Source organism: Rattus norvegicus, chromosome 10 (assembly GCF_021556685.1).
Source record: "Rattus norvegicus strain SHRSP/BbbUtx chromosome 10, alternate assembly SHRSP_T2T, whole genome shotgun sequence".
NCBI lineage: Eukaryota > Metazoa > Chordata > Mammalia > Rodentia > Muridae > Rattus > Rattus norvegicus.
The window spans coordinates 77,398,104-77,417,809 of NC_141543.1; the positions used below are offsets into that span (position 1 = coordinate 77,398,104).

The 19,706-nt window shown below is 41.2% G+C and overlaps 1 protein-coding gene across 4 annotated transcripts in view; it reads right to left on the reverse strand.

Annotated features, from left to right (window-relative positions):
• The window catches only part of Vmp1 (vacuole membrane protein 1), a 98,779-nt gene extending 79,125 nt beyond the window's left edge, over window positions 1-19,654 (reverse strand). For 2 of the 4 annotated variants that reach the window (XM_087569651.1, XM_087569654.1), the window contains exons 1-4: window positions 7,571-7,672; window positions 2,661-2,762; window positions 1,374-1,509; window positions 715-805 (exon numbers count right to left, since the gene is read on the reverse strand). In XM_087569651.1, the coding sequence (XP_087425777.1) occupies window positions 715-805; window positions 1,374-1,509; window positions 2,661-2,736 (303 nt within the window). In that variant the 5' untranslated portion in view covers window positions 2,737-2,762; window positions 7,571-7,672. 4 annotated transcript variants of the gene reach the window in all.
• Between the last annotated feature and the right edge of the window lie 52 nt (window positions 19,655-19,706).

Below are 19,706 nucleotides of genomic sequence, written 5' to 3' on the forward strand. Positions count from 1 at the left end.
CTGGAGTGCTGATATTAAAAGGGTGTGCACCATGGCCTGGATATTTCTTTGTGTATTAAAAGGTGGAATTTCACTGTGTACTCCTAGCTAGCCTGGGACTCTGTTAAACAGGCTGTCTTTAAACTCATGGTAATCCCCCTGCCTCTGCTGTATTTACTGGCATGAGGCACCATGGACAGCTTGGTTGCAAATTCTAAGACATAAAGATTCCTATAGAAAATGCATTGAAAACTACTTAAAAACAACAACCTTCCCCAAAATTAGAAGTAAATTACTTTAAAATGACAGCTTTTAAAAAACTTTTCCTATTAGAATAGATGAACGTTTCACTATTTTAATGAAAACGTGCTGACAAAATACCACTTCCTTATTTCAAATCTACCTTTCATGACATAAAAACTCTCAATCTAGCATGAAAACTAGGATGGATTAGAAAGGCATACAACAGACATTATGAAGACCTTGTGGTAAAGATGAAAGGATCCATACTGTTTTGACTGAATATAAAAACGCTAGTTTAAATCTTTGAAGACAAAAAGGTCTCCTAAATACCAAAATAAAGTTGAGCAGCTACGAGACAGTGCTTGGGAATAAGACATTAAGATACCAGTTATCAGTATGCTCAAAATGTTGAGGGCATAAAGTCTATGAAATCTGCACCAGTCTCACTCTGAAATGTCCCGTGACTACAGAATGGGGAACGCAGCACCTTACCTGCTGGTGCGCTCCTTCCACATAATACGTAGCTACAAGCGCAGCAAGCAGCAGGAAAAAGGACACCACCATGCTTTGGCGATGCCACAATCTTAAAAAGAAGTGGAAAGAAAGAGTGTCACGTTAATCTTGCAATTTGTAGAAGCAGCCTTTGGGATGTAGAAAGGACTTGGTCGAGGTACACAGGGCCAGAACCTGAATTACCATGCAGTCTCACTCTTAGCCAGCCTTTCTCCGCCCAAAGCCTTATCTTGCTCACACCTCATCTTCTAATGTGGAGAGGCATTACAGTACAACAAGAAGATGCCAGTTTTCAAGCCAAAGGCTGGGCTGGCCAGTGGGGAGTGCTCTTTTAGCAAGGCATAGTCTTTATGTAGCCCAGGCTGACCTTCAAGTATATAGCAGAGGGTAACCTTGGAAACCCGGTTCTTGTATGGTGATGGTTTCATGCATGTGAGGCAAGCACTATGAGCTGCATTCCCATTCCCTTAGTCTAATTCTTTTTAAACTATATGAAGGAAAACAAATGTTCCTATAATAATGTTCTAAATTTAATTAATCCGTTTTGGAGAAACAGATGGCAGGGAGTAGGAGATGGCTAAGGACTTCTAAAATTAGTAAATACGATTTATATAAAAAGTAGTAAGAAAATGCTTTACTTTGAGGTCCATTCCTTCAAAACTACAAGAGTTTCCAGAGAGAAATACTGCAAGGTAATGAGTGGCTGTCTCCACAGGACGATATTCTGTCTTTCTTCCCGATCCCTTCTCTTCTTCTCATTTACTGAAGAGGGGTCTGAAAAACAGCAGCATGGAAGTTAAAGGGAAATTCCTAAGGTCTGTGAAAATACCCCAAAAGTATAAATGAGATTTAACATTGTCACCATGCAAATTTAAGGAGTTGAAAGTGCCAACTGAGATCAACCTTCCATGGAGGAGGCAATCTATAGAACAAAATTCTACTCTCTGAAATCTTAACAAAACCAAGGACTACAGTAGGCTGTTGTTCTGAAGCCTCATGGCTTCTCACCTGTCTATCCATCATTGCCTCTCTTTCCACTCCATCAGCAGCAACTTTGCAGAGTATTTTTTTAGTTATCATAGAGAGGGTTGGTACACTGTATGACTGCCTAGAAGGAAAGTTTCCTCTGTGTCCCAGGTAGCCATTCACAGCAAGCTCAATAATCGTGAGAAATGGGAAGTAGTCCAAATAGAAATAAAATGAATTGTCATGGCTAGCGCTGCTTTTGGTACTGAGGACTGAATCCAGGATTTCACCCATGCTGTGCGTGTCCTCTGTGCACTGGCCCTACATCTGTTAATTTCCCATTAGTATTACTGAGACAACAACAAACCCTGCAAAAACCAAAACAAAACACACACTAAAACAACCCGTTCTTTACTAATTCCTTTCACGCATGCGTCCTACACAAACGGTGCTAAGAGTCTCTCGGCTGTCGCTTGCTGCAGTGGTACACACCTTCAACCCCAGCACCTGGAGGCAGGCAGCTCTCTGTGAGTTCAGAGGCAAGCTTGGCCTACAGAGTTCTAGAACAACTAGGACTGTTACAGAGAAACCCATCTCAAAATGACCCCTAAACCCCCAAAAGAAACAGAATCCAGCTATTGGACTCCAAGTACGAATTTGGGGAATGGTACGTGAAGGCTAGGTACTTCTTCTGCAATCTGCTTTCTGTTTGTTTTGAGATAGGGTGTCAGTGCATAGCCCTGGCTGTCCTAGAATTCACTATGTAGAACAGGCTGGTGTCGAACTCACAGAGATCTGCCTGCCTCTGCCAGCATCAAAGGGATGCACCATCTCGAATGCAGGGGCAAACTACTTGGTCAGTATAAGGATTAAGTGAGGAAATTCATGCAAAGCCCCAGAAGCATGACACTCACCAAATGCCCAGGGGAAGTTGTATCAGTGCAGCCCATGCTCCTTACCTGTGAAACTCCCATTATGCTGTTCCTTACTCATTGCTCCACGTCTCTGGTCACAATTTGTTCCATTCTCTGCCATTTCATAGATCAGTAACTCTGGAGGAGCTAATGCAGACAATAAAGCCCAGCAATACATTAGATTCTTCTGCTCTGCACCCGAGACTAAAGCTTAATACTGGAGTAACATGGCATATATCCCAAATGCTAATTGTATGACGTGTTCACACTTTTTTCTCTTTTCTAGCCAAGAGTTTTATAAACAATTTATATAATCCCACATAAAACGTGTAGTAAAAATAAGTAAATAAACAAACAAATAAATAAACAAGCAACCTGTGGTTATAAACCTTTTCTAAATAGTTATTCTAGGGCTGGAGAGGTGGCTCTGTGGTTAAGTGCATTGGCTGCTCTTCCAGAGGACCCAAGTTCAATCTCCAGCAACCACAGGGCAGCTCACAACTGTCTTTCACCAGTTCCAGGGGATCTGGCACCTTCATATATAGACTTACATGTAGGCAAAACACCAATGCACATGAAATTAGGGAAAAAAAAGTTATTCCAGTGTTTTGTTTCTTTCTTTCCAGATTGAAACTTGGGAGCACTATTCACAGAATAAAGGTATCAACTAGTATCTTCAAATATTAATAAGGTATAGATTTAATATCTAATTTATAATTAATGTCATATATTATTTAAACTTTACCATATCTTTTTATCCTTTCATCTTTATAAAATAAGTTCATTATACCAACTCAAATGTTACAGACCCAAGAATATAGGTCAACTTTATGTAGGACTTGAATAATAATGGGTACAAAAGATAAGATTTTTATGTTTAAGATATATTGGGTTAGAGATATAGCCAGATGGTAACAGAATGCTTGCTTAACATGCACAAAGCCACAAGTTTAATCTCCAGCACCACAAAACCCCAGCAAAGTGGTATACAATCTTCATTCTAGCACGTGAGGAGCGGAGGTGGAAGGACTGGAAGACCAAGGCCAGTCTGGGCTAAATTAAAGTCTATTTCAAAAGGGGGGAGAAGTGTATATTCAAATAATAAAATGTATTCTCTTTTTATGAGATGAATAGATGAGTGTAACCTGTTTGCAACCCCTCGTCACCCACTGACTGCCAGGTTGACTCTGCTGACTCAGCTACCTAAGCTGATGTTTTTCTCCTCCCTCACTATTCTGTGCATGTCCCTTCCAAAGATGCATGCTTGGGAGGTTAAAGAGGACAGTCATTTGTCAGGCAAGGATACTGGAGTAGTCGTGCGCTCCTGCCAGAACCTTCAAACAAGTTCTCCAAAGATAAGAGCCAGGCAAGATGCTTCATTCCTGCAATCTCGACTGCCACAGGTTTGAGGCCAACGTGTTCAACAGAATACCAATCTAGCATGGACACAGTGTAAGAATGCCTCACAAACAGGGGCTAGGGACACAGTTCAGCTAGTGATGTGCAGTCACACAAGCACAAAGACCTGAGTTTGATCCCTAGCACCCAAGTAAAAGTCTAGGTGTAGGGAGTGTGTTTGTAACCACAGCACTGGCAAGGTGGAATGAGCAGAGTCCTAGGACTTGCCAGCCAGCCTGCTTAGCCTGCGCATTGAGTCCCAGGTCCCAGTGAAAGGCCTTACTTCAAAAAACAAGGTACAGAGTAACTAAGAAACAATGCCTGAGGTGACCTCTGGCCTCCACCTGCTCACACCTAAATACACACATGCTGCTATAAGTGTGTATAAACACACACAACACACACACACACACACACGCACACACACTCTCTCTCTCTCTCTCTCTCTCTCTCTCTCTCTCTCTCAAAAAAAGAGGTGATCACTGGTAGGCCAGGGGCAGGACATTTATACAAAAGAGCTTGTGCGTGCATATGTAATTCAATGAAACTAATCCTAAAAGCTAAGACATCCAAATGGTACGAGGCTCATGAAACAATGAACTAAACCAGAAAACAAACCTCGTGCTTCCTTGTCAGAGATACAACTGTGGTTCACTCTACTAGTCTGTAACAGGCCATGGGTGAGTTTATAAATATGTGTAAGATAAAGCTCATCTTCAGCAAAGTTTGGCAGAAAACCAAATGAATACATGAAATCAATTACAACACAGTAGAGTGAAACGGGGGTTTTAAGGAGATTAGATAAAAAGGACAGTGTATAATTTAGATAGTGAAAATAGAGTTTAGAGTTCAACAGAACTCGGTTTAAATCTAAACTTCATGAGCCATCTATTTTAGGAACTTGAACAGGTCTGTACAAACACAAATTTAACTTTGCTGCTGTTCTGAGACAGGGTCCCGTTAAGGAGTACAAGGTGGCCTCCAACTCCACAACAGCTCATTCCTTCAGCTTCCTAAGTGTTGAGAGTACTGGCTGCTCTTATTTGTAAAATAGGGACAACTGGCACAAAAAATTAAAGGTCATCTACACGACATACAAATACATAAAGCTTCATCTCTGTTGGGGTGGGATGGGTGTGTGCACAGGCCAGAGGCAGACATCAGCTTGTCTCTCCCATTGCTCATTGCGCTCTACCTTATTTTCTTGAGCCAGGACCTGGACTTCATTGGTGTAGCTAGCCTGGCTGGCCAAGCTCCAGAGATCAGTTTGTCCCAGCGCTCACCTGCACTGGGGTTGCAGACAAGCCTAGCTCTTATATGGGGTGCTGGGGACCTGAACTCCTGTCCTCAAGGCTGCATGGCAGGCACTTTACCTGCCAACATCATTTCACCAGCTCTGTCACATCTCTCATTGAATCCAATGAAGATGAGAATCCAGAATATTATGGGAGCTCAAAGCACAATACCAAGCACAGTCCAAGTTTGGTTTTATAAATTTCTGTCAAATTTCTGTCAAATATATTTTGACAATATATTGTCAAAAAACAATACAGCGTGACAAAGTTACTTTGTGAAAACATAAAATCAGAACATCAAAATAGCAGTCTATATTAATGAAGTATACTGAGGGTGTCTGAAACAGCACTGTCTGCAAGAGTGAAGGATTTTCTACCATCCATCCATCTATATATTTATTTTCCAAGACAGGGCTTCTCTGTGTAGCCCTGGCGATTCTGGAACTCACTCTGTAGATAAGGCTAGCCTTGAACTCACAGAGATCCTTCAGCTTCTGCTCAGGGGCTGGGACTAAAGGTGTGTACTACCACTGCCCAGCCCTTCTAGTTGCCTACCGTGAAGCTATATGAAGAGTCTTCAAAGTGTGGAGGTTTGGATTTAGCCAGCCCCACAGTCAACAAACATAACAAGTAAAACTTGATCAATTTGTGGTGAAAAGAACAGAGCACAATGGTGACACACACTTAATGCCAACACTCATGAGGCAGAGCAGGAGAACTGCCACACATCTCAGGCCAGCGTGGACTATATAATGAATTCTAGTCAGTGTTGAGATCATGAAAGCATGCATACCTTCAAGCACACATGCACACACATGCATGCTTACATTATAAAGCAAACTTTCCACCACCACCCACTCCTACAAAACCATTCCGCTAATCAAACTAATTTCCCCCTATTTATTCTTTCCCATAGTATTATCTTGAATAGACAAAAGAGTTTTATTCAAAACAAATTAGTTCCATTTAAGGTAGAATTTAACAAGAAAGGTTTTGTGGAATTAAAGGTTTTGTTTTTGAAATATTGTATCAAGAATTATTTCAGCAAATTAATCTGTTCTTATACAAGATACTAAAAAAATCTTTCTAACATTTCCTTCTCAAAAATGTTCTCTATAATAAAATGTAGAATAATCTGGAATTTTATTTGTTAGAAATAATCCAGAGACATGATTTTTGTTTAGTCAGTCTACTTCACATACAAAACAAATTCAGTTTTAAAAACAAGTTTTTAAAAACCTGTACTATTTCCCAAAGAAAAAACGACAACATAAAGGCAAATAAGCTAAGAAGGAAGGGTTCTGTACAGTTAACTTAAAACGCATCAGAACCTCTTGGGAGTTAAGGCTGTGGCTCCGTGGTAAAGCACTGGCCTTAATACATTCGAGGCCTTGGGGTTGAGAGCCAGGGCCACAAGCAAACACAACAAACCCTCCTTTTGACCATTTCCAAGATGGTGGTGTGGTAATACACACTCATAACCTCAAAACTTATGTGACTAAAGCAGGAGACTGAAGACAGTTCCCACTACACACTCCGATCTTGTCAACAGAAACTAATTCCGAATTTAAAACGTAATTTCTTTGCCACACATACTGCAGAACTCTACAAAGCTGCCGTGTCCCCCAGAATATTCTGCAATCTTAAGGGAAGTGAGAATAGCTAGACGGAGCTGGAAAACATAAACACAACAGTACAGCCACTTCAAGTTCACCCCACAAATGTCTATCAAGTGTCCATTGGTGCCGACAGTTATCTGAGATGCCAAACCTCGGCCTTTCAACTGATGTTCACTTTCTTAGCTAACAACTTAGTTCCTCTGTGGATGGGTGGCCGTCCTGGGAATGATCACAGGACACCATGCGTGTGAGACAAATGCTCGTCCACTGACCTACAGCCTTACCCTCCATTTTGTACACAGAAGCAGAGGGAAAACCTCAGTCCTTGTGCTACGAAACTCACACCCACCCACTTGGGCACAGACTTCTGTGAGCAAAGGCCTGTGGGGAACACATATCCCATACTAATCCCTTTCATCTCTTTAGGATCTTAGCTCCTTCAGTTCTCTCTGTGTGATCAGTCTTGGCTTCTTTATCTCTGGCAAATAAACATCGTCAGTACTTCCCATTTCTGTCCTGCACTGTCTTCCTCTCCTCAGCAGCAAACCTTTTCTGCAGTAAGCCTTCTGATTCACTTCTGACTCCGGGGGAAATCCAGCAAGGTCCTTCATCAAGAACAACAGTGTCTCACGGAGCCTCTTACCTAGGTGTGGCAAACGATCACGCACTCTCTCCTAGAAGGGGCTGGTTTCCTCCCCACTTCTCTGCATACTCTGCTGACAGCTCTTGCTGCTTCTACTATTCTAGTCAATGCCTCCTCCCAAGTTCCTTTTTGCATTCTCTTCACACTCTCTCCCTAATGATGTCATCTAGTCACTCAGCCTTAAATACCCTCTACATAGTGACAATTCTCTTCCTCTAAAAAGTGGATGTTCTGTATGACAGTGCCTTATGAATATTCTGTAAGAATAATCAGATCGCAGAAGGACTCAAGTACTCAAGTCTAATAATGCACACACAGGCAGGCAGAAGTCAAGTGACTCAGATAAGGTTACACAGAACAAATTACAGCAATAGCAACAAGGAATGTGCTGACCGGTTGGCAAGACGCTCCTTCTAACTAAATATAAGATTATTTCTCTGAAAACTTTGAAAGAAACAATCTCAATCTATACATTTCTCTTTGTATTACAAAATTAGTATTTTGGTTTATAAGACTTGTTGGAATGATTCTAATCCTTACAAGCCATTCAGCTATATGTTTATTAACTCAATTTTTTTCCTTTTCTTTTCCTTTTTTCGTTCTTTCTTTCTTCCTCCTCCTCTTCCTCATTTTTAAGATTTATTATGTATATAAGTGCTCTGTCTGTCTTCAGACAAACAGAAGAGGGAATCAGATCCCATTATAGATGGTTGTGAGCCACCATGTGGTTTTGAGGTCTTGAACTTGGGAAGAGCAACTAGAACCCTTAACCTTGGAACCATCTTTTCAGGCCAGTTTGTTGTTTTTTTTTTTTTTGTTTTTTTTTTTTTCCGGAGCTGGGGACCGAACCCAAGCACTCTACCACTGAGCCAAATCCCCAACCCCTTGTTTTGTTTTTTGATATATGCTTTCTCTGTGTAGCCCTGGCTGTCCTGGAACTCCTTCTGTAGATGAGGCTGGCTTTGAACTCACAGGGATCTGCCTCTGCTGTGACTAAAGTAGGGAGTCACTGAGTTCAGCTTCAAATTTCTAAACTACAAAGCCAAGGTCCAGCCCCTGTTCTACATGCCCTGAGAGGACACAGCCTTTTATCTGAGAAATACACTGTCTTTGCTGCTTGTGTTTTCAAGCTTAGGTGGATACCAATCTAGAATCTGCAACTCTATTAATATCATTCATCACCTCTCTTGTTAGAGGCACAGGGAAATATGTCCTGAAAGTTACCAATATGTTCTCCATATTAGGAGAAGAGCTATTTAGATTATGTATTCCATGCCTACACCCCAAGACAGAACTTAGTTATATCCTACCCCATTTCTGCTTTCCTTTTCAGCTTAAAATAGTGTAAAATTTTTTTTAAAGATTTATTCATTTATTATATGTAAGTACACTGTAGCTGTCCTCAGACACACCAGAAGAGGGCATCGGATCTCTTTACAGATGGTTGTGAGCCACCATGTGGTTGCTGGGAATTGAACTCAGGACCTCTGGAAGAGCAGTCGGGGGCTCTTAACCGCTGAGCCATCTCTCCAGCCCGTGTAAAATTTTTTTTTTTTTGGTTCTTTTTTTTCGGAGCTGGGGACCGAACCCAGGGCCTTGCGCTTCCTAGGTAAGCGCTCTACCACTGAGCTAAATCCCCAGCCCCCCGTGTAAAATTTTTATAGCTAGGAAAGAAGCTTATCATTTTTACTTAAGTCTCTCCTAAATTTTTCTTTAATTAAAAAAACCTTAAGCACATGGATGTTTTACCTGCATGTATGCCTATGCATCAGATGAATGGGGTGCCTATGGAGGCCAGAAGAGAGTGTCACATGCCCTGAACTAGAGTTACAGATGGTTGTGAGCCACTATGCTAGTGCTGGGAATTTAACTGGGGTCCTCTGCAATCCTCTGAACTGCTGATTCATTCTAGCCCTTAGTTCTTTCTCTTTTTTAAAAAATGCTTCTTTGGGCAATTTAAGCTTTTGCATTTGAACCTATTTGTATAACAAACATCCCCATTTTAATTTCCATTTCATCTTTAAATGTTTTTGTTTTGCCTTGGGGGATTGTCTGTAAATTAGTTTTGCTATTTCAAGAGGAAGCATATTGATCTAGGCATACTGACTTATCCCTGTACTCCCAGCTTGTGAAAAGCTAAAGCTGTAAGACGCATAATGAATTCTAGGCCAGTGTGTGCTAGTGTGAGATCCTATCTCAGCAAAACAAGACAAAACACATGATGACACAAACCTGTAATCCTAGCACTCAGGAGGCAAAGCCAGGGGAAACCTCACAAGTTTCAGGCTAACCAGAGCCAGAATATGTCACAAAAAAACAAAAAACAAAACAAAAAACCCAATAACAATCAAATTACCCAGGGAGATTCAAGTGCCTTACATAATGACTTGGCAGATAGGAGCACTATTTCTCCATATTCTTTTCCAATAATAGTAAGAATAACAACAATAATAACAACAACAATAAAATAATTTCATGTAGCAACAACAACGACATCAAATAATTTCATGTGTTTTGCCACATGTATCTAAGGAGACAAAAGAGGGCATTGGATCTCTTGGAGCCAGAATTGTGGTAGTTATGTGCTACCATGTGGGTTCTGGAAAAGGAACAAGTGCTTTTAATGTGAAGCCAATGTTCCATCCCCTCCACATCCTTTCCTTTAAGGTTAATCACATGAATGAATACCACCCTCCATATTCCCTTATAGCCTTCTACACTTTTCTACACTATGCACAAACCTGCCTAACTGGTTCTCACAGTAACAGAAGCAGCCACAGAATCAGAACTCTTAGCTTGTTGTTAGATTACACCTCCCCACCCCCAACTAAACATTTTGAAATGCATTAAACGGACAACCTATTCAAAGTCATTGAGGAAGTGGGGCTGTGGTGGTGCACTCCTTTAATCCCAGCACTTGGAAAGCAGAGGCAGGCAGATCTTTCTGAGTTCCAGGACAGCCAGGGCCACACAGAGAAAACCTGTCTTGAAGTTACCCCCACCCTAAATTTATTTGAGGGTAAAACCTACATGGGGGCTGGAGAGATGGCCCAGTACTTAAGAGCACTGATGCTCTTCCAAAGATCCAGCACCCATATAGCAGCTCACAACTGCTTATAACTTCAGTTCTGTGGAATCCAATGCCCTCATCTGTCCTCCATAGCTACCAAGCACACATGGTATATAAACACGCATGTAGCTAAAGAGACACACACATTAAAAAAAAAAATCTAAACTGAACTGTGGTGGTGCACATCTTTATTCCCAGCACTTGGGAGACAAAGGCAGGTAGATCCCTGAGTTCAAAGCCAGTATGATCTACAAAGTGAGTTTGAGGACAGCCAGGGCCACACAGAGAAACTCTTTGTCTAGAAAAACAATCAAATTCTCTAAAAGAATCTAACAGAGGTAGGATAAGGTGAAATAATGAGTCAATCAAATTTGGATCATGTATCATGAAAAATTGTCAAGTTCCTGAATATGGAAGTCAACCTGAAGGCCTTGCTCTGTTCAAAGGTCTGAAATGTCCTCAGGCAGGAATCCAGCATAGATTCCTGAGCTGCAGTGCAGCCTACTCTGCAGTGAGGTTACACAGTACCTTAGTTTTGCTTATAGAGTGAGGCTTCTAAATTAAACTTTATATTCCTTACAGTAATTCAATTTGTGGATTAGGTCAAAAGACAGAAGCAGAACAGAAACAATAACCCAGAATATCAAACAACATTTCAGACACAATAAATACCTTTAAAGGATGTGTTTAAAATAAAAGTTTGGTATTAAAATATGTGCTGTTTTTGTTTGTTTCTGGCAGAAATACTTAGAAAGCAGTGCTTGGTCAGCTCACAAAGGGTCATTGTAGGCTGTACTTTCAGTGCTAGGACTATAATACTCTATTCATTTTAAACATTAGCCCCATTTATAATACAAAACAATACAAAACAAAATTATTTAGTTTTTGGTCCCACCGAGTTAGTATCAACCTAAAAGTCGTACCGAGATGCAGCATGGCCTTAAGTAACACTGTGGGATGTGCATCCATGTAGATGAGATGCTTCTCGTCCCTAAAACTAAAGCAAGATGCTTAGTGGTACAGGCACTTGCCACCAAGGCTGACAAGCTGAAATCAATCCCAGGTCCCACATAGTAAAAGGAGAGAACTGACTCCTGCACGCTGTCCCCTGACTGCCCCAGGCATGCTTTGACATGCACGCACAGATCCACATACAAATGTGTGGATGGAAAAGTTTTCTTTAGACAATTGTGTGATGACATGACAATAGCAATCCCCTAAGATAAAAGTTGCTAGAAAAGTTAACAAGAGAAATAAAAGTAAGAGCACTAGACCCACTGATTCTCATTTTCTTGGCAACATTGCTTCATAATTAAATTAACATCCTTTGAAGCCAGGTTCTAAATGAACCCCAGTTCTTCTCTGGAGCCATACAAGGATGTCAACTTACGTATTCAGCCTTTCAGTAACCTTTCTGCTTTCAGAAGTATCTAACCCCAAGTGGAATGCTTATTTATACATACCTAGTAACAGTCCACTTCCAGAATAGCTGCAGATTCCCTAATGCTCTAAAGATTAAGGACCTGCAAACCTGAGCTTTAGAAACTGGATCAGCAATCTAAGCGAGAGGAATACCCTGACTCAATGCACGCTATCAAAGAAATCATCAGACCACCAGATGGGGTAGACAACAGAAACTGTCACACGGTGATGCCAGATAAAGAATGTTTTCTGAAAATACATCATTTGATGGGGAATGCATGGGAAATCCCTGGAATATCTTTAACTTTCTTTTTTAAGTCTTGGGGAATTGAAGGCAGGCTTGCCATATAGATCAGACTGGTCTCCAACTGTCGACAATCACCCTGCTTTCCTCCCTCCTGAGTGCTGGGGTGCTATGCATGCATGTATTTTCTATCTGAGAGGGGTCCTAAAATTAATACTTTTGGATACAAAGAATGACTGTACCATAATGTCTTCTAAAAAGAGCTTTAAAAGCTGTGAGGTTCATGGAACCTTGAGTATTCTCTCCACCAAAGCCTTTTGTAATCTACATCCTAAAGGTTTCTGGAAAAAGTTCCAGTTAAGTGAGTGGTTCATGGAATGAGATAGCAGCATTGGATAAAGCTGACCACTTTTTGAAGATATTTTGAATACGTCAAAGCTTTCCTGTGCCTGAAAAAAGTCCCACTCCCTGTCCCTTACTTTCCTAGTACTATCCTTTCTAGACATAGCTACTGTATCAGCTTTTTAAAACACTAACTTTATTGTTTTTAGACTTAATTATTTTTATATGTATGTGTGATAGCCTGCATGTATGTGTGTGTACCATGTGTGTTCCTGGTGCCAACAAAGGCCAGAAGGTGTCCGATCCTCTAGACCTGGAGTTAGAGTTGTGAACCAGCAATGTGGATGCTGGGAACCAAACCCGGGTCCTCTGGAAAGCTGCCAATGCTCTTCCTACTGAGCTGTCTCTCCTGCCCCACCACCACATTAGTTTTGCACAGCTGACCATTCTTTTTCCTAACATTTTTTCATTTATTTAGTGCTCATGTATGTGAGTACATATGTGCCACAGTCCACGTGTACTTGAAGGAGTCTGTTCTCTACTTCCAACATGTGGTTTTTGAGAACTGGACTCAGGTGTCAGGTTTGGAAGCAAACACCTTCACCTGTTGAATTCTCTCAAGGACTCCCCCAACACTCTTCCCCCAACCCCGAGTTGGGAGGAGGTGCTACAGTGTGCGGGGGAGATCAGAGGAAAACCTGCAGGACTCACTTCTCTCCCTACCTAATGTGTATTGGGTTGCCAGGCTTGGCAGCAAATGCCCCCACCATAGCTTTTGCTTTATCTGATGTTGGGCCTCTCCTTTCCCTATTTCCCTTAGTAATATATCTGGTTCTGTGATTTAAAAGTTTGATTTATAGTTCTGTTATGTATGTAATAGTATTCTCCAGAGTTGTGTATGTAATAGTATTACTAGGATGACTCTTCATCTCAAATTTAAAACCCTTTCCTACTCATGCCTACCTCTGTCCTTGTTTTAAATTATATTACATTTATTTACTTGTGTTGGAGGGGAGGTACTATTCAGGTTACAGTGAACTTGGCAGGAGTTGATGTTTTTCTCCATTATGTGGGTCCCTGAGAGTCTTAAGCTTGGTAGCAAACACCTTTACCTATTGAGCTATCTCTCTGGCTCTATTATTAATATAGGTATAATTTATATTCTATTTATTTATTTGAGACAGGGGTCCTCTATATAGCTCTGGCTGTCCAGGAACTCACATGATAGTTCAGGCTGCCTTTGACCTTAGATATCCCCCCTGCCGCTCTGTCTCTTGGGATTAAAGCCGTGCACAAATACAGCCAGCTTCTAACTAACTTATAAAAAACAAACATGGCCTTACCCACAATCCCCTTCTCCCATTACCTGAAATAACCACCCACCAGTTACTAAACCCAGAAGTTAGTCATTCTTGACTTAAAAATCATTTCTCTTATTCAAAATCAAATTCTATTTCAAGTATATCTACACAGTGTTCTAGATCTGTTTTAAACATTTATTTATGGTGGGTGGGGTGGGGGCAGAGGATTGTTCCTTGCATGGAGCACATGTGAAGGTCAGAAGACAATTTGCCAGTCAATTCTCTCTGTCTACCATGTGAGCTCTGGGGCTTGAACTCAGGCTGTGAGCCATGGTAACAAGTAACTGTTACTGCTGAGCCATCTTCTCTCCAACTTGGTCCCCCTTCTAACTTAGGCCATCATCATTCTATCCTTGCACTACTGCAGTGGACTCATCATTTCTTACTCCAGTGGTTTGAGGCCAGCCTGGTCTACAGAGCAAGTTCTAAAACAGCCAGGGCCACACAGGGAAACCCTGTCTCAAAAAAACCAAAACCAAAACCAAACAAACAACAACAACAAGAAAACCCAACCAGCCAAACAAACAAAAAGACTATCAACAATAATACAAAATGACAAGGAAATGGCTACAAAAAAATTTTTTTTCACTAAGAATCACACACATGCTGTAAAATATTCACACACACACAAAAAAAATGAACATGGAGACACTTACTTATTAACTGCATTAATAATAATCAAATGGCAACTAAGTAAGCACTAACATAATGACATGCTTTCCAAAAGGCTGGGAAAGCTTCTCAACACCAGCTCAGTGGTCCACCAAATGACAGCAACCAGACTCCTGGCCAACCAGATGCTAGGCACTGCTTGAAATGCTTTCCTTGAATCTACTCCCTGACCTTTAGCAGAAAGAAAGGGTACTGACTTCACAGCCTGGGAGGAAACCAAGATAACAAGAAGTTAAGTAACCAGCTGAGAGTCATGGTAATTGATCTGGAATTTGAACCAAAGTTTCAAGTCTCAGACTCCTTCCTCCCCTCCCCCACAGAAAGGTTTTCTTTGTGTAGTCCTGGTTGTCCTGGAACTTGCTCTGTAGATCCGGCTGTCTTGGAACTCAGAGATCAACCTGGCCCTGCCTCCTGAGTGCTGGGATTAAAGGTGAGCACCACCATGCCTGACTCTCAACCCCTACTCCTTACATTATTGGCTATGACGATTACAGCTACATGAAAGAATCCACAAAGCAGAGAGAATGCTACAACAATCTACACAAGAGTCAGGGGACACTAGCATCTGCAGTAATTGTAGGTAGATAAACTGGAATAAAATTACTCAAAGGATTGTCACTGCTTAATTTAAATATGTCTAAACCTCAAATGTCACCTTTTAGATGGCACAGAAAAGTATCTCCTTGTTCAAATATGCAAGAGACATATTTTTAAATGACTTATTCTTTTTCTTTTTTCTTTTTTTTTTTTTCGGAGCTGGGGACCGAACCCAGGGCCTTGCGCTTGCTAGGCAAGCGCTTAAATGACTTATTCTTAATTTATGTGCATTGGTGTTTGCCAGCCTGTATGTCTGTATGACAGTGGCAGATCCCCTGGGACTGAAGTTACAGACAGTTGTGAGCCACCACGTGGGTGCTGGGAATTAAACTCTGGTCCTCTGGAAGAGCAGTCCGTGCTGGGCAATCTCTCCAGCTCCTCAAAGAGCATATTTAAAAATGAGCTTTATAAGGATTTATATATTACAGAACGTCAGTTCAGCAAACTCTATCCAAAGTCACCCTCCTAACAAATTATAGAGTTTCTAGAGACAACACACTCTTGAAGTTTACTCTAGCAGGTAGTGACAATACACCCCTTTCAATTCATCATTCCTGGGGCAGGCAGATCTCTGTAAGTTTCAGGCCAGCCTACTCTATATCATGAGTTCCAGGCCAGCTAGGAGAGAGCCGTCTATAAACAAAACAACCAACTAAAACCAAACCGAACCAAACAAAAAAGTTTCCTCTGGGTATTGGGGTACAGCCAGCAGTTGAGCCCGCAGTAGTTGACACAAGGTTCTGGGTTCAATCCCTAGCACTATCTCCTAAGCAATTTACTCTAAAAATACTGCACATGTGTATGAAAGCAGATTATCAGCTATCAGAACACAGTGAACTAATGGTTCCTTCAAGGCTTCTGGCTTCTCAGGTTTGCTAACCTAGTGTTCATTTCCATCAACAGTACTTAGGAGACTCGAGCAGCACTGGCACCGTCATCCCCAGCGGAGAACTAAATGGGTTCTGTGAAGTTAGAGGAAGTAAAGGTTGAAAATACATCATTTATTCTTCTATAGTGGATATTTACCTAGAATGACAGTCACAGACATGACCCTAAAGCTGAAAATTAATAAAATAGAATATCAGCATTACAGTCATTCGGAAAATTCATTATACTAAGGGGGGGGGGGATGAACACAGCTTTCTCCTATGTATCAGCAACACTGAATAAAAGACACGTTACAGGGACTCTGTCATTACTGTTAAATGACATTTCACAATACCTGATACAATGTGATTGTGAACTGAGAATACTCTGGAAAACATAAGTAATTTTCTTTCCTTACTACATCCTACTGAAGACTTTTATCTTCTTGTGACAAGCTCTTACTGCTTAGTCCATCCAGACTAGCTTTGACCTCAATACCTTCCTACCCAAGTCTTCCAAACACTGTGACCACATTTGTCCCCTCCCTGGCTTTCTTTCCCTGTGAATCTCACAAGCAGTTTGTGTCTCTACAATTTACAAGATTAAAAAAGCAAAAGTGGGGAGGGGATCCCAAACATACAACACACCTCCTTCTTTCACACAAAGTAAACAGTGTTGTGTAAACCAGGCTATTACTAAAGCTTATCAGGATGGCCGGGCACAACTTCAGAGAATGTAAAGAACACTTAGGAACTCAAGTCTAGTTCAGGCTCTGACTTTGCCTACGTTAGAAGTCCTAGGCCAGCCAATCACTGATTGTTTGTAGGTCCTAAGGTTCCCCTCTATTAAATTAGAAGGCACTACTATGCATTCACAAGATATAACTACAATTCGAAATGTTGGTTCCAGTAAAAAGGATTCTTACTAAATGTAAGCAAAGGTAGGCTACTTCCAATGATTAGTCAATTATACCTGACTAATTTTTAATTGATGTGTATTGGTGTTCTGCCAAAACAAAAAACTTGCATGTCTTCTGTACTTGGGAATTAGCTGATAATATGACTGAGAAAGGTCAGACTTAAACTCTTAAGTGCATAGATAGCTATGCTCACCTTCTAGTCACTTACTTATTAACTAAGGTGACTAATTTCAGGCCACTCTTAGCTGGCTTTCTTGTGTTCAAAAGTAGGGCAAAAAGCATCATCATAAACATGGGTAATGATATATTCAGTTTAATAAAAAACACGTGATATAAAGGTTTGAAATACTTCAAAGTAATAGATTTTACAGTTATGTATTTCTAGCTCTCTAAGCAAAAAGTAATTTCACATGTACCATCTCACTAGACACTATGACAATATAAAACACAGTGAGTCCTTTTATCAAGACAATCTAGAGCAGCTCTGAATGCTGGGTAACTTGCCAATCATTACTCAGTAAGTGCTGGAGTTCAGACTTCAATCCAGGTCATCTGATTTAAAAATAAATGATCTTTCAGGCTATAGTGGCCTTTAATCTCAATACTCAAAAGGCAGAGGCAAGTGGATCTCTTGTGAGTTCGAGGCTACCCAGAGCTATATAATAAGACCCTGTCTCAAAAATAAAATGAATTGTAATGATCTTCAAAATCTACCACTAAATTCACCACTAAAAAGTAGTGATTTGGGGTGGGGGATTTAGCTCAGTGGTAGAGCGCTTACCTAGCAAGCGCAAGGCCCTGGGTTCGATTCCCAGCTCTGAAAAAAAGAGAAAAAAAAAAAAAGTAAAAAGTAGTGATTTGAGCCAACACTAAGAAATTGTAAAAGTAAAAACCCACAAAAACCAAACAAGCAAAAAGATCAAACAAACCAGGGATAATACAACAAACAAAAAGATAAAGGTTTTAGCTGGGTGTGGTGGAGTGTGCCTAAAGAGTCCCAGCATTCTGTGAGTTCAAGGCCAGCCTGGTCTCCAGAGCAAGTTCCAGAACAGCCAAGGCTAACCCTGTCTCAAAAAAAAAAAAAAAAAAAAAAAAAAAAGGACAAGGACAAGTGTAAAACAGTTCAAGAACTCAAAACTAAAAACAATATGAAAACAGATTTAAACTAGCTGTAGATAAACTGGTAAACAGCATTAAACCATTTGCTAGAGTAGTTCAGATATGTGGCTATATGTATATTTCCTTCTGGAATGTGTGCCTCAGGGAATATAACTGCATTAGTAAATGTATCCAAGAAGGATAAACCCCTTAAAAAATGCATCTGTGTTTTTAGGCAAATAAGTTAAACAGGAGAAATTACCATTTTAGAATCACTTTGCATCTATTTGAACTGGCCATGTAAACCAGCATCTTTCTTCCAAAGGTCAACAAAAACATAACCTTGAGTACAAAAATAACTGCCTAGTAAATAAGCTTCTCCCTTAAAATCAGACCCAATAATAACAAAAGCCTTAGATAATGACAGTTGGAATACAGCCGGGCCCAGAACTTGGGAAGAAGAGGCAGGAGGACCTGAGTTCAAGACAGCCTGGTCTACAGAGCGAGTTCCAGACAGAAAGAAAGAAAAGAAAGAAATTGGAATATTAAATTCTTCATTACGCCGAGAAGAGTACAGGTAAAACCTCTCTAAATGATCGGTCTGTCTACAAAGTGTCTCACAAGCATCAAGAAAGAACTGAAAGATAGGAAATCACATTGCCAATATATACATACAGCGCCAATCTATGCATTATTTGATTTTTTGATGAAGAAAAGCAAAAGATGGCTACGTAAAATCAACTGGAGGTCATAAGCAACCCATAGCTGTCTAACCCAAGGCCATACACTGTTTGAAATTTTAAGTCTTTTAAGTCCCTGTCTTGCTGCAAGTACTTCCACTGCAGCGAAATAAAAATGTTGGGGATCGGGAGTTTGAAAAGGCAGAGAGCCCTCTCTTTTATGACAGTCGGAGGAAGAAGAGCTGAGTGGGTTTACAGCAAGAACTCTGAGAGGTAAAGGCCCCTTCCTTTGACTACTCTGCACTGTCAGGACACCCGAATGCCTTCGTTTCATGAAGACATACTTAGCATAAAGCACTGGAGAGGAGAAACATCCCTTGAAAGGTCCTGACAGCTCGGTCATCGGCAGCGAAGACCTTCTTCATTTAACTCAAGGTTCTGGACAGCCCAGGATTAGGGTTCTGTGTAAAAGCCAAAGACGGCTTCCAAGTCTGGAACGAACGGTCGTGAGTGTCTGGGTACAATGTCCCCGTATCCAACCGCAGAGAGGTGTCCCATATAACCTGGCTACCGCCAGCTGACACAGCCAGTCAGCAGTGACCCGAGACATCTCAAGTGGAAACCAGCGTGTTCTGTGTCTGCATCACCCAAGTGCGAGAGCCGCGGAAGAAGCTGAGCTGTGGAAAACCTAGGCTTGGGCTCCCGACTCCCGGCTTTGGCTCACTTACCCGCTCAGACCCCGGCTTCTCCGGATCGCAGGATCCTGGAAGCCGCTCACAACACCGACTCTCACACCCGCCGCTGGGCTCCAGCCAACCGGAACTCTCACGCGTCACTTCCGGTCCGGCTCCTCTAAGGAGCCCG